Genomic DNA, 12,075 nt, shown 5'->3' with positions numbered 1-12,075 from the left:
GGCAGCTCAAGTAAAGAGAGCCTCCTCAAATCTACTGTATTGGACTGCAGCAGCAATGATTTATGTGAACTTGTGATGTAACCAAGAGTGAACACCTGCCTTAAATCTCTCACTTCACCAAGTGTATTTTCTGTTTCCTATAATAAGCTGGGGGGTTTTTTTCATTGAATAATTTTGTAATGCTTCCTCTTTTTTTTTTTTTTTTTCCCTACAGCTTATGATTGAATTAGAATGTAACAAGGTAAGAGCAATTTTTCTTCAATTTCCCAACTTCCAGTTTTAGAGTTCCTATCCTACTGGTCCAGTTGTTTCAGGCTTGTAGCATTAAGATTCTATTGTACCATGCAAATTACTCTCCTAGCAAGATGTCATTTATGCTTTCATTTTTTATTCAGTTTTGAATGTATTTTTATTTTGAATTAGTTAACATCAGTTTGCATGTTATATTGTTAAAATGTGTAATATATTGTCAGCAATTAAACACTTAATTTACTTCACTCGGACCATCAATGTGAATTCAGTTGATTTCCTGTTTAAAGTAATTTGATATTTTTACACCAGTCACTAAATAGTAACTGGAACCTGTATTCTCTTGCAGCGTGGAGGGACTTACTCAACAGGCCGATGCATCATGGTAAATATGCCTTCTCCAAAGACATTGGCATCCTGCCAAGGCCTAGTCAAAATTTGCTTTTAGACATGTCTTTATCCCCCCTTGTAACTCAATTTCATTTTCTTTTTGTTAGTTTGTCTTTGTTGATTAAAAATCCAAAACTGTCAGCCTCATTACCGTTTCCCTCTGCAGATTTTTTCTGCTAATCTGTAGTAGCTCTATAATAGAAGTTTTCTATTTTCTCTTTTCACTCTTTATTCTTATTGTTTTTTTCCTGTTCAAGATCACTGATTTACTTGCCTTCTGCAAATCATGAACTAGATATAAAATATAGCTATTTGATTTTTTTGTTTGAAAAATTTCACTGGCAGCTCAGTGAAGAAGCTTATTTTCCTTCTTTGCTTTTTTACAGCAAATATGTTAATGCTTACATAATCATATAAGTAAAAAGCTTTCATCAGCTGTTTTATGATTGTGGTGGTGTAGATCTCCTCCTCAATGATGAACATCAAGTGTGTGAGGTCAGATACAAAAGGATGCAAGCAGCAGAATTATGTTATTTATAACAGCTGGATTGGCACAGTTTTGATTTGTTTTGAAAGATCTCTGAAATAATTTTAATAGTATTGGTGGAATTAAGTAGTAGAAAACTACTTTGTGGGTTCTTCCTTTTCCCACCAAGTAGAACTTTCTTTCCTGAAAATCACTTAAAATAATTTTTAAGCAAGATAATAAATACCAGTCTGGTTTCTTTTCAGGTTGGACCTTCCAGTTCTTCTCAGAGCAGCTATTCAGGCAGTCAGGTATGAGTCCTCAATTCCAGCATTTGTATGTTTTCCTTCAATAATGCTGAATTACTAAAATTCTATAATGTGAGGTGATTTAATGCTGTACTGAAATATCTGCTCTACTAGTTAAGCCAGAATGGCAGAGGTGTTTATCCAGTGTTTGTACCTGGGCTAAGTTCAACTACCTCCACTCTCTTGAACTCAATAGCTTGCTCCAGTTTCATGTCTGTATTGCTTTTAACACCAGGCTATCTTTGCAGTTGAAAATCTGGGGCTAGCACTGTCTAGTTAGCCTTTTAAAACTTCTGGGGTATGCATGTCTGCATTGTCACCACTTTCACTTCATTCATCACAGCAATGTATACTTGGGTTTTAGTTGATGATCTCCACTACCATTAATGTGCCTATTTTCTCTTTGACTCTTAGATACTTTCTGGTGAGTCTCCAGTTTATTGAACTGAGGTTATCAAGGATGTATTGCTTACTACTTACTAGTGGTTATGTTTATTAGTGAATTATCTGGTAACATTCCATTTCTTCAATCTTTACTGCTTTTAATGAATTACCAGATGCAGAGTAATGCAAATTATTTTGATACATATGCTAAAATCTGGTTTTCTTCCTTGTATTTTTTAATATATAATACATATTCTTTTCTAAGAATTGAGTTTCTCATCTTGTCATATAACTACTTGAAGTTATTAATTTTTTCATAAAATATGGGCCATTCAGTAACATTTTGAAAGATTTCATGACCAGTGACAAAGCTGATGAAACTTATATGAAATACAGATGATGTCTCACACTAAATTAGAATTATTACATGCAGGGCCAGTGAACTGGTAACCTCTTTATTTGCTTATCCTTGCTTGCACATACACACTGTCAGCTGCACAGCTTTTCATGTCATAAATAGCATGGCATTGGGTTTTTTCTCCCTTGTCCATTTGAGTTTTTTATATGGAAATAATTTACTTCTGTTTTTATTTCAGGGTGGAGTAGTCTACACAATAAGCAAGAGTGGATGTGGCCCTGTAAGTACTATTTTTACATTTTCTTTTTTGTCCCCAGCATAACTATATTCATAGTAACTCCTAGCTTTCAATGGCATTATTTAATGAATGTTCATGTGGGAGTCTCTGCTACAAATAGAAATACTGATGAGAAATAACTGGTTTATTTTTTGTCTTAGGGAGGTGCTGCTGGTGCATATGGCCTACAAGCCTGCAGAGATGTAAGCTGGTTATATATGTTTTTACTGATTGTCTCCTACTATGCTTCTTAACTCATCTGCTTATTGAAAATTGCATTTGATTCTGTTCTGTAGAGCTATTGAAGTCTTCCTAAATATATTCAGGAAAATACTGTTAGCTTGAGGTATGGTTCTGAAATTAAACCCCAGAATTAAAAGGTGTTACACTGACAGTTCACAGCCTAATAATTTATGTTTTAAGGTGTATATATACACATTGGTGATACACAATATCACCTATTAGAAACTCTTAATTTGTTTCCCTACTACAACGTTAGAATTCTTACTGTGTAACGCTTTTTATCAGGTAAAATTATTGTCTTTGGATATTGCATATTTTGGAATATTATTAGAGATTCTTTATAATCTTTGCATATTAATTCTTTAATTTGTAGAGGAATTTCTATGTCCATCTCATTTATTTCTTTTTCACGTGAAAAAAATTAATAATTAGTAAATTATTGTATAAATAAACACCTTATTTACATTTTTTATTTCAGAGTGCATCCTTATCCAGCAGTGGTCTTACTTATGGCCAGGTAACTGTATTTTTCAACATCTTTTTAGCTTCCTAAGGTATTCAAAATCTAGGCAGTTATTCCTAAATTTTCCAAACAATAATTAAATTTGTGGAAGGGGATAAAGGAAAATTTTCTTCAAATGATTTAGTAATGATCATACCTGGAAATATCTTCATCAGATAAATGACATATTTGGTGGTTTTGTATCCCTATTTCTATTTTTCACCAAAAATCAATTATATTTATTCTATAAAGGGACACCAGTTACTTTTACTATGCTTTACCAAAAGTCAGTGCTTTGTTTGATGGTTACTAAGAATTTAAAGGGTTTTTTTTTTGCTTTTGGGTTAGTTTTTTGGATGAAGGTAGATTTATTGCAGCTGTTCATTTATTAACTGCCAATACATTCACTTTCTTCAGACTCTTACTTTGTTTTGTACCTCATGGGTATCATATTAGTACAATATTCTTGTGGAGAATAGTGCTGTAGTTAATTTGCCATACATTTACCTAAGTAACAAATGAATCCTGTATTCTTTACAGTCTGTCCCTGCAAGCAGTTCGGATTCCAGTAAGAAGGTAAGCACTCTCTTCAAAGGGAAAAATTCTTACAGTTATAACTTGGCATGACTCCTGTTATTTCAGTCAAGACTTTTCAAGGTTTTAAGCCAGATTGATTCATATGATTTGATTTGATTTGGTTCTTAGAGGCTGGGAGAGCTTCTAATGAGAGAACATTAACACAGCAGAAGATACAATTATTGCACTTGGCTTATTTTGGGGTTTTTTTGAATGAACTCAATATCAAGTCTTTTTTATTTTTTATCATAATATTAAATAAAGACAAAATAAATTTATGTTCTAGTTTGGGCTAGAAAGTTGAGGATCAAAAAAGGGCACACAGTACAGGCATGTAGCTATGGTACAGAACAGGAAATCCTGCTTCTTCCTCTACAGCTGTGTCATCATGTGGTTTGGGGCAAATCTTTAATCTGCTTATACTCTTGTGTAAACTATGTATATATATATATATATATAGATATATGTATCATTCCTTGGTGATGTGCATTAATTTTTTTAATAAAAATGCCATTTTATAAGAGGGATCTTCCATAGCATTATTATCAGAGTTTTAAATTTACAAATTTTAGTATTCTTCATTTTTCTGACATATTTAGTAATATATAAATAATCTTTATGGTAAGTAAATAGCTTCCTCTGGTTTCTCCATAGGTTGTGGTCGTTGCCAACAGCAACCCTTTTCCACCTGTGGTAAGCTCTTTTTCTCTACAATACACATTTTCCCTACAAAAAACTTCAACCCAAAAAGCTTTCAAACAGCAATGTTTTTAATTTTCAGAAATATTCCTGGAGACATTTTTTGGCAGGCAAGATTTACCCTATGTGTATAGTTCTCTTCAGGGAAGGTGTGTTATAAGATAGCTACAAACCTCATGGTTCTGTGATTGCTGTTAATACTTGCAGAGGCAATGAATTAGCTGCAGACACCAGGTCTCTCCATGTATGCAGTCTCTGTGTTCCCAAATAGTTTTAATTTTCTGTTTCTATTGAAATTTTCTTCTGCAAGTTTACTTCCATTCTCACTTTTTAATTATTGCTTTTCCAGTCTGCTTACTTGGAACTAAAACTAAGTTTAGCCTTCAGGTGCTTGAAGTGAGCTTTTATAATGAAATATTTTATATATGTTGAATTTCTAATAGAATGTGTTGTTCTGACTTGAATAAAGGTTAAGATGCATTTATTCTATGAAATCCTTCTTATATAATTCTTTCACATTCCACTATGAATTACATCTGAAAGATAAGGGCCCTTTTTGCCTTTCTCTGCTACAATATTCTGTTTGGGCATGCCCTTGTGCAAAGTAATGAAAGATTTTTCTGTTTCTTTGCAGCGTCACACCTTCCCTCAGGTAAGAATACTTTTTCTTTTGATTCTTAGGATCATCATAGTTCTTAGGGGATCAAACCAGTTGTCTCAGGATGGTGTGTGCTGCTCTTTTACATTTGTCCCTCATGCCTCAGAATTCAGAAAAAAAATGCCTCATGAGGAAGTGGATTTGTGTGTGTTGATGTATGAGCAGTGCAGGTGACAGTGAGACAGGCTGGAGGGGTGATGATGTCTCAGCTTCCCTCCCCACATTTGGAAACCCCAAGCTGACTGGTAGTGCAAAAAAGTTGTGCACATAACCTGTGCTCTGCTGCTCTCCACAGAAGATGTAAGAGTAGAGAATTAGTAGGGTCAGTCTGCCTCCCCAAACCTTCAGAAATGAGAATAAACTATCTTAATGCTAGGTGTTAGGAACTGGTACACAGTGCATCACACATATGACCTTTCCCTTTATTCTCACAGAGTAAATAGTTTATAAATAGTAAATACTAACTTAGCATTTTCTGATTAAGTGCATTGCATTAAACAAGTCAATTAGATGTGCTATATTATGTTTCTTTTTTTCTGGATTTTTTTTTCAGAGTTTGGGAAGCTCTGCTACAAGGATCATAGTACAGGTAGACATTTTTTCTCCATTACACTTGAGTTTTAAATGAAGATTTGCCTTAGTAAACTAAGTAATAATTCCTCTCTTAGGGAACATATAAATGTGGATAACTTAGAGATATCTTAGATGGTCACGAACTACAGTGGTGGATTAGGGCATTTCTGTGACTAGAGCAAAGGGGATATCTTAGCTGGTTACTGCATAAAGACTATTGCAGCTGTTTCCTACATGTAAAAAATTTTAAAACCTCTCTATGCAAATTCTATTGTGCTCTCTAAATTGGCAACATTTGACCATCTCGGTCTGCTCAGGAAGGAGGATGGAATTCTAAAGCTTGAATGTTACTCAGTATCACATCAAATATAAATTGCAACCTGCACAGTTCATTTTCATTTAAACAGTCCATTTTTTTAATGGAAACATCCGTTCAGAATTACATTTTTAAAATCCTGATGTTAATGCCTAGGTGAACTATTGTATTTGTAGTGTTGCTTCTTCATAACCAGGCACTTAGAAAATTGATTGCAGTCTAATCACACTACAAGCATGCTTTAAAATATTATGAATATCATTCAGACATATTTTTCTGGGTTCTTTGTAATTTTAGCATTCATCCCACTGTTAATGGCTAGTCAGTCCACTAGATGCCAGTCCATCAGACTATGACAACAAATTCTCACTTTTATTGGAAGATCAGTAGCAGGTTACCCCAGATGAAATTTATCTTTCCAAAACCACTGATTTCAAAATGTATAGCATTATTTTCTTCCATGACTAGTGATGAGTGCTGGCAAAGAAAGGAATAAGATTTCCTTGTTATTTTATTTCTGACTTAAAATATACAGTGTTTTGATCATGCAGGTTAACTGTTTTCAGTGTGTAAATATAAAAAATATTTTATTCCTCTCATAATTTAAATATTTTCTGGAAATCAAAATATTTTTTGCAGTGGCTTTTCCTTATGTTAGTTTTAACTGTGGATTTTTCTATTTTTGTTTTGACAAAGCCTTTGTGCAAAGTTTGTTGTGCTTATTAATGAAAAAAATAATTATAATTCATAATATGAATACAAATAGATATGGGTTTAAGGCAATTTTTGAGCTACATTTGAAAGGCAGAATTATTTTAACTGACTTCAAATACCACAATATGACACAAAGATGTATTATACAATTAATTTTCATTAAGAAAATCATATCAAGATATATAAATACTTTTAACACTTAATTTGTATAAAATTTTATATACATTTTTAGCACGCAGAGATGACATAAAGTAAGAAAAGGTGTAATAAACTTTGTAGCCTTCAACTGTCTAGTAGATAGGAGGACAAAATTGCATCTTGAAATGGGTTAATGCATAAGCAATTCCTCTTAAAAATAAATAACCTTTTTTTTTGTTCATGTGTAGAGTGGACAAAAACAGCAAACCAGCAGCAGTACTTATCTTCAGGTAAGTAAACTGTAAAAGTGTTATAAATATTCCTACAGACTTCCCTAAAACAGGGGCAGCACAACTTACAAACAAATTATTTTCTGCATTTAAAAATGGATTTTACAGGTCCAGGTATTTCTATTTCCCAGGCTTTTGTTCATGAAAATACCATCTGATACTGGTATTCTAATGATTTTGTTTGTGATGCTCACAAATGCATTTCCATGTGTGCTGGGTTGGCATGAAATGGGTGTATTCCACTCAGAGCATAAGGGTCAAGGACCTGAGAGGAAGTGATTTGAGGCTCATTACCACACCATCAGCCCACACTGATAGATTCAGAGCCCATGCATATTAGACCTCAAAATCCATAAGTTCTAAAGGGTAGTTGCTTAGCCATATCAAGAATGATGAAAAATCATAATCGTGGAACTATGTGCAGTGTCTTCCAGCATTGCTTAAAGCCATGAAGATAAAGCTACTTTTGTGGGAAAAAAAAAAGATAAAAAGTGAGGGAATTCTAGAAAATACTCACACGGAAGCACCATAAATTATTGTAAACTAAAACTTGAAAATATAGTATGAACTCAAGTTTGAAGGCTCTTTAGGTCTTCCTTCTCTTGGGGGCTGGGGGTAGGAGAGATGCAAAAGTCCATCAATATTCTCTGCAGCACTCATGCAACAAGAAAACTCAAAATGGTAGGTATGGGATTTAGGGATCAGGGCCACAAGGAGGCCACTACTCTACATCAAGAGTATTCAATATGCACAAGGTTGGCAGTCATGGCTTCTGATGAGAATAGGACAATCTATTGCAGGGCTATTAGCATACTGCTCTGTCTCTTTTGTGTTTTTTGAGAAATCCCCGGACAGCTGGATTTTCATAAACATCATGCTCTTTAAAAAAGGCTCCTTGTCAAGGTGGTAATTATCTTCTCTTTATTTTTAGGGTTCCCAAGGCAGCCAGTCCTATGGTCAGGTGAGATGTTGAGCTTTTCCATAGGAGCCTGTTTTCTTACCTTCCTGAACTTTTTGAGTGGTCCATGAGTTTGGTTTGTACCACTGAAATACTATGAAGGAAAAAAGAACATGGTACAGAGGAACTTTAAGAGGAAATGGACTTTTCTGTTGCTGCTGTACTAAGACAATATAGCTTTGTTTACAAATGAATTCTTACTTTCATTGCAGGGCTACAGACCTCAAGGTGGCAGTTCCTATGGCCAGGTAAGCATCAGAAATAAGCTATTTCTAAATAGAGCATTTCAGAAATAGCACTATAAAGGCAATTAGTAAACCCTCAGAACTGGAACTTTAAAGGACATTTTCTCTGAAAGTGTCTGTTCACATTCAATGTGTATGCACATGCTACTCATTGATCGGGAATCCCAGTGTGTGAAATCATCCCACTCAGCATCCTCAGGAGAGCCAGGAGATGCCTGGCTCTGCATTCTGCCCTGCATGGCTTTAGGATGTAGTTGCTTGCTGCTGTTGCTAATGCAGGCTGGACCCCTTACTGAAAGGGAAGTAACCAAAAGGTGTCCTTGTCTTAGGGTGGACCAAGTTTCTCAGGCAGCAGCTCCTATGGCCAGGTAAGCAAACTGGCTGCTCTGTAGAAAGTTCTTCACTGGTCTCTCTGTGACTAGCATGACTGGAAGGCTTTTGAGAGTGATGTTTCCCCTGGCAGTCTGTGCCTCAATTTGGGCCACGGCTTCTGCTGAGAATAAGACAATGTGCTGCACAATTGCACAGCTGTTAGCACACTGCTCTGTGTCCTTTTCTTGCCTAAAAGGAAGAAACCTTTCAGGGAATCCCACATGCAGCTGTTATTTCCAATGATATCATGCCTCCTTGTCAAGGTGGTAATTATCTTCTCTTTATCTATAGGGTTTCCAAGGCAGCCAGTCCTATGGCCAGGTGAGATTTTGTTGCTGAACTGTCTTGAGCTTTTCTGTAGGAGCCTGTCCTGTAAATGGGCTTTGGGTGGGTTTTTTCCTTCTCAGTGTTTCTGAGTGGTCCTTGAATTTATTTTGCCACTGAAACACCATGAGGAAAAAAGTAACATAGTTGAGAAGAACCTTTAATGGAAATGGGCTTTTCTCTCTGATGTTCTGTGATTCTGCTTCTGCTGTGCTGTGACTACACTTACACAGTTCTTTTTACAAATGAGTCTGTGCCTTTCTTACAGGGTTCTCAGCCTCAAGGTGGCAGTTCCTATGGACAGGTAAATGTTAGTTGGAATAGAACACTTGAGAAAGTGAAGTGCCATTGCCCTGAAAAGTTAACAAATTTTTAAAATATTCTTTCTTCAATTCACATTGAATTCTTAACCAATATATTTCTGAATCCATTTTAAATGGCTTGTTTTGAACGTGACCATTGTGTTTTTCTTAGATATATACAGGAATCCTAGATTTCTGCTGCTATCATACCTTTTCCACAGGTGTGGAACTTAATAAATTTATGGTAGAAATGGTCTGTTTGATGCTATTCTCATTCCAGTTGATGGTAGAATACGAATTTATTGTCAGTTCTTTGCTGCCTGCTTTGCTGTCAGCAGAGAAGTAACATTGAGAAATTGTAGGACCTTAGGTCAGATTCTCAGCTGAATGAAGAATTTATCTTGAAGCCTACAACTAATAAATGTCTACTTCCCTTCACAGTTTTTTGTGTACAATAAAGGAGCCCTAAGATAGATATGAGTTTTGTCAGGATCTCTATGTCAGATAGCAAAAATAGACCAGTGTACCTCAAATACTTTTTGGTAATTCCTGTCTTCATAATCCTGCCAGGCAGCTGTGGCACAGGTCTGCAGATGCATGAAACAACTGCGCTTTTTTGAGATTATATTAAAGGCAGATTGCAACAGCAAATTATAACCACAGTAATTTTATATTACTGAGAATTTTTTTTAAATACAGTCATCCTTGGCTAATTCATTTGACCTGCTACTTTGAATTGCATTGTTTTGTTTCCATTTTATAAAACTATATTTTTTCTAAGATTGTCTTAATTTTTAAAAATTATTTTTCACCCTAATTTTCTCTCAGATGAAGGGAATTATGCAACTGGGGCCAATGAAAGATAAAAATATATTAAATGAATATTCACCTAGTATTCAGCATTAGCCATCCAAGCCCAGTGTCTGAAAAACAGAAGGAGAAATAAACATAATAAGAAAATGTTGTGTCCCTTCCTGAAAAACTCTCCTAAGATTGAAGTACTATCTGAGACAGATGTAAAATTACTCTATGATTGTCATTCAATAAACACAGTGTGATCACCTATTTCTCCAGAATAAGAAATATGAAAATAAGTCTAGTCAAGCAGTAGAGTCTGTGCATTCTCTTATTCTGTTTTCTTACCCCAACAATAGACATTAGAGAGGCAACTGCTTCACAAATAGAGTAACTGTGACTCAATCATTAATTTCACACAGGGGTACCAGCCTCAAGGTGGCAGTTCCTATGGCCAGGTAAGCATCATTCAGTCACCAGTAAGAATAGAGCATTTCAGAAATGGCACTATAAAGGCAATTAGCAAAGCCTCAGAATCTGAACTTTAAAGGACATTTTTTCTGAAAGTGTCTATTGACACTCAATGTGTATGCATGTGCTACTGGTTTATCAGGAATCCCAGTGTGTGAAATCATCCCACTCAGCACCTCAGGAGAGCCAGGAGATGCCTGGCTCTGCATTCTGCCCTGCATGGCTTTAGGATGTAGTTGCTTGCTGCTGTTGCTAATGCAGGCTGGACCCCTTACTGAAAGGGAAGTAACCAAAAGGTGTCCTTGTCTTAGGGTGGACCAAGTTTCTCAGGCAGCAGCAGCAGCAGCTCCTATGGCCAGGTAAGCAAACTGGCTGCTCTGTAGAAAGTTCTTCACTGGTCTCTCTGTGACTGGCATGACTGGAAGACTTTTGAGAGCGATGTTTCCCCTGGCAGTCTGTGCCTCAATTTGGGCCACGACTTCTGCTGAGAATAAGACAATGTGCTGCACAATTGCACAGCTGTTAGCACACTGCTCTGTGTCCTTTTCTTCCCTAAAAGGAAGAAACCTTTCAGGGAATCCCACATGCAGCTGTTATTTCCAAAGATATCAAGCCTTCTTGTCAAGGTGGTAATTATCTTCTCTTTATTTAAAGGGTTCCCAAGGCAGCCAGTCCTATGGCCAGGTGAGATTTTGTCTTGAGCTTTTCTGTAGGAGCCTGTCCTGTAAATGGGCTTTGGGGCATGGGTGTCTTTTTTTCCTTCTCAGTGTTTCTGAGTGGTCCTTGAATTTGTTTGTGCCACTGAAACACCATGAGGGGGAAAGTAAGATAGTAGAGAGGAACCTTTAATGGAAATGGGCTTTTCTCTCTGGTGTTCTGTGATTCTGCTTCTGCTGTGCTGGGACTACACTTACACAGTTCTTTTTACAAATGACTGTACCTTTCTTACAGGGTTCTCAGCCTCAAGGTGGCAGTTCCTATGGACAGGTAAGCATCAGTCAATTGTTAGTCGTTATACAACATGTATGTGATGTTCCCATGTATGTATTGAGCATCCAGTGGTTTCTAACTTGAAATAATAGATTAGAATTAAGTCCTGTGAACCCTTTTTCATATTGCTCTGGCAACAATATGTTCACTGAGCTGCACTTTTCTCTGTAGAAAGGAGTGCATTCAGCTCTCAGCTTTCTGATGCATTTTAGTATTTTACCAAATAATGCACAGTTGGATATAGTTGGTCTTTGACCCTTGAAGCAGCCTGGCAGCTAAAGCCTTTGAAAATGTTTCAAATGAGAATATTTGGATCGTGAGCTGCTCTTTTTCTTTTCCCCAGCAGGGTGGATCTGCAGCTTATTTTGGCAGCAGTGGTTGTGGACAAGTAAGACTTTCTCTCCAAACGATTTGAAAACTAGACCCTGCTTTCTTTGCAATACTAACATGTTTTTAATAATTTTATACTTTTTGTAG

At 36.1% G+C, this 12,075-nt stretch overlaps 1 protein-coding gene across 18 annotated transcripts in view; it reads left to right on the top strand.

Moving 5' to 3' along the window:
* Positions 1-12,075, top strand: part of LOC135305018 (loricrin-like) — a 56,490-nt gene that overhangs the window by 31,714 nt on the left and 12,701 nt on the right. For 10 of the 18 annotated variants that reach the window (XM_064428107.1, XM_064428104.1, XM_064428103.1 and 7 more), the window contains 21 exons: positions 215-241; positions 599-634; positions 1,372-1,416; positions 2,394-2,435; positions 2,594-2,635; positions 3,154-3,192; positions 3,718-3,753; positions 4,408-4,446; positions 5,087-5,104; positions 5,664-5,699; positions 7,100-7,141; positions 8,073-8,102; positions 8,312-8,347; positions 8,674-8,712; positions 9,008-9,037; positions 9,309-9,344; positions 10,560-10,595; positions 10,920-10,967; positions 11,263-11,292; positions 11,560-11,595; positions 11,942-11,986. In XM_064428107.1, the coding sequence (XP_064284177.1) occupies positions 215-241; positions 599-634; positions 1,372-1,416; positions 2,394-2,435; positions 2,594-2,635; positions 3,154-3,192; positions 3,718-3,753; positions 4,408-4,446; positions 5,087-5,104; positions 5,664-5,699; positions 7,100-7,141; positions 8,073-8,102; positions 8,312-8,347; positions 8,674-8,712; positions 9,008-9,037; positions 9,309-9,344; positions 10,560-10,595; positions 10,920-10,967; positions 11,263-11,292; positions 11,560-11,595; positions 11,942-11,986 (768 nt within the window). The remainder of the gene's footprint in view (positions 1-214; positions 242-598; positions 635-1,371; positions 1,417-2,393; positions 2,436-2,593; positions 2,636-3,153; positions 3,193-3,717; positions 3,754-4,407; positions 4,447-5,086; positions 5,105-5,663; positions 5,700-7,099; positions 7,142-8,072; positions 8,103-8,311; positions 8,348-8,673; positions 8,713-9,007; positions 9,038-9,308; positions 9,345-10,559; positions 10,596-10,919; positions 10,968-11,262; positions 11,293-11,559; positions 11,596-11,941; positions 11,987-12,075) is intronic. The other 8 variants (XM_064428100.1, XM_064428097.1, XM_064428108.1 and 5 more) reach the window with 7 other exon arrangements.

Source organism: Passer domesticus, chromosome 7, assembly GCF_036417665.1.
Source record: "Passer domesticus isolate bPasDom1 chromosome 7, bPasDom1.hap1, whole genome shotgun sequence".
Taxonomy (NCBI): domain Eukaryota; kingdom Metazoa; phylum Chordata; class Aves; order Passeriformes; family Passeridae; genus Passer; species Passer domesticus.
This window is presented reverse-complemented; position numbering and strand designations above follow the sequence as displayed.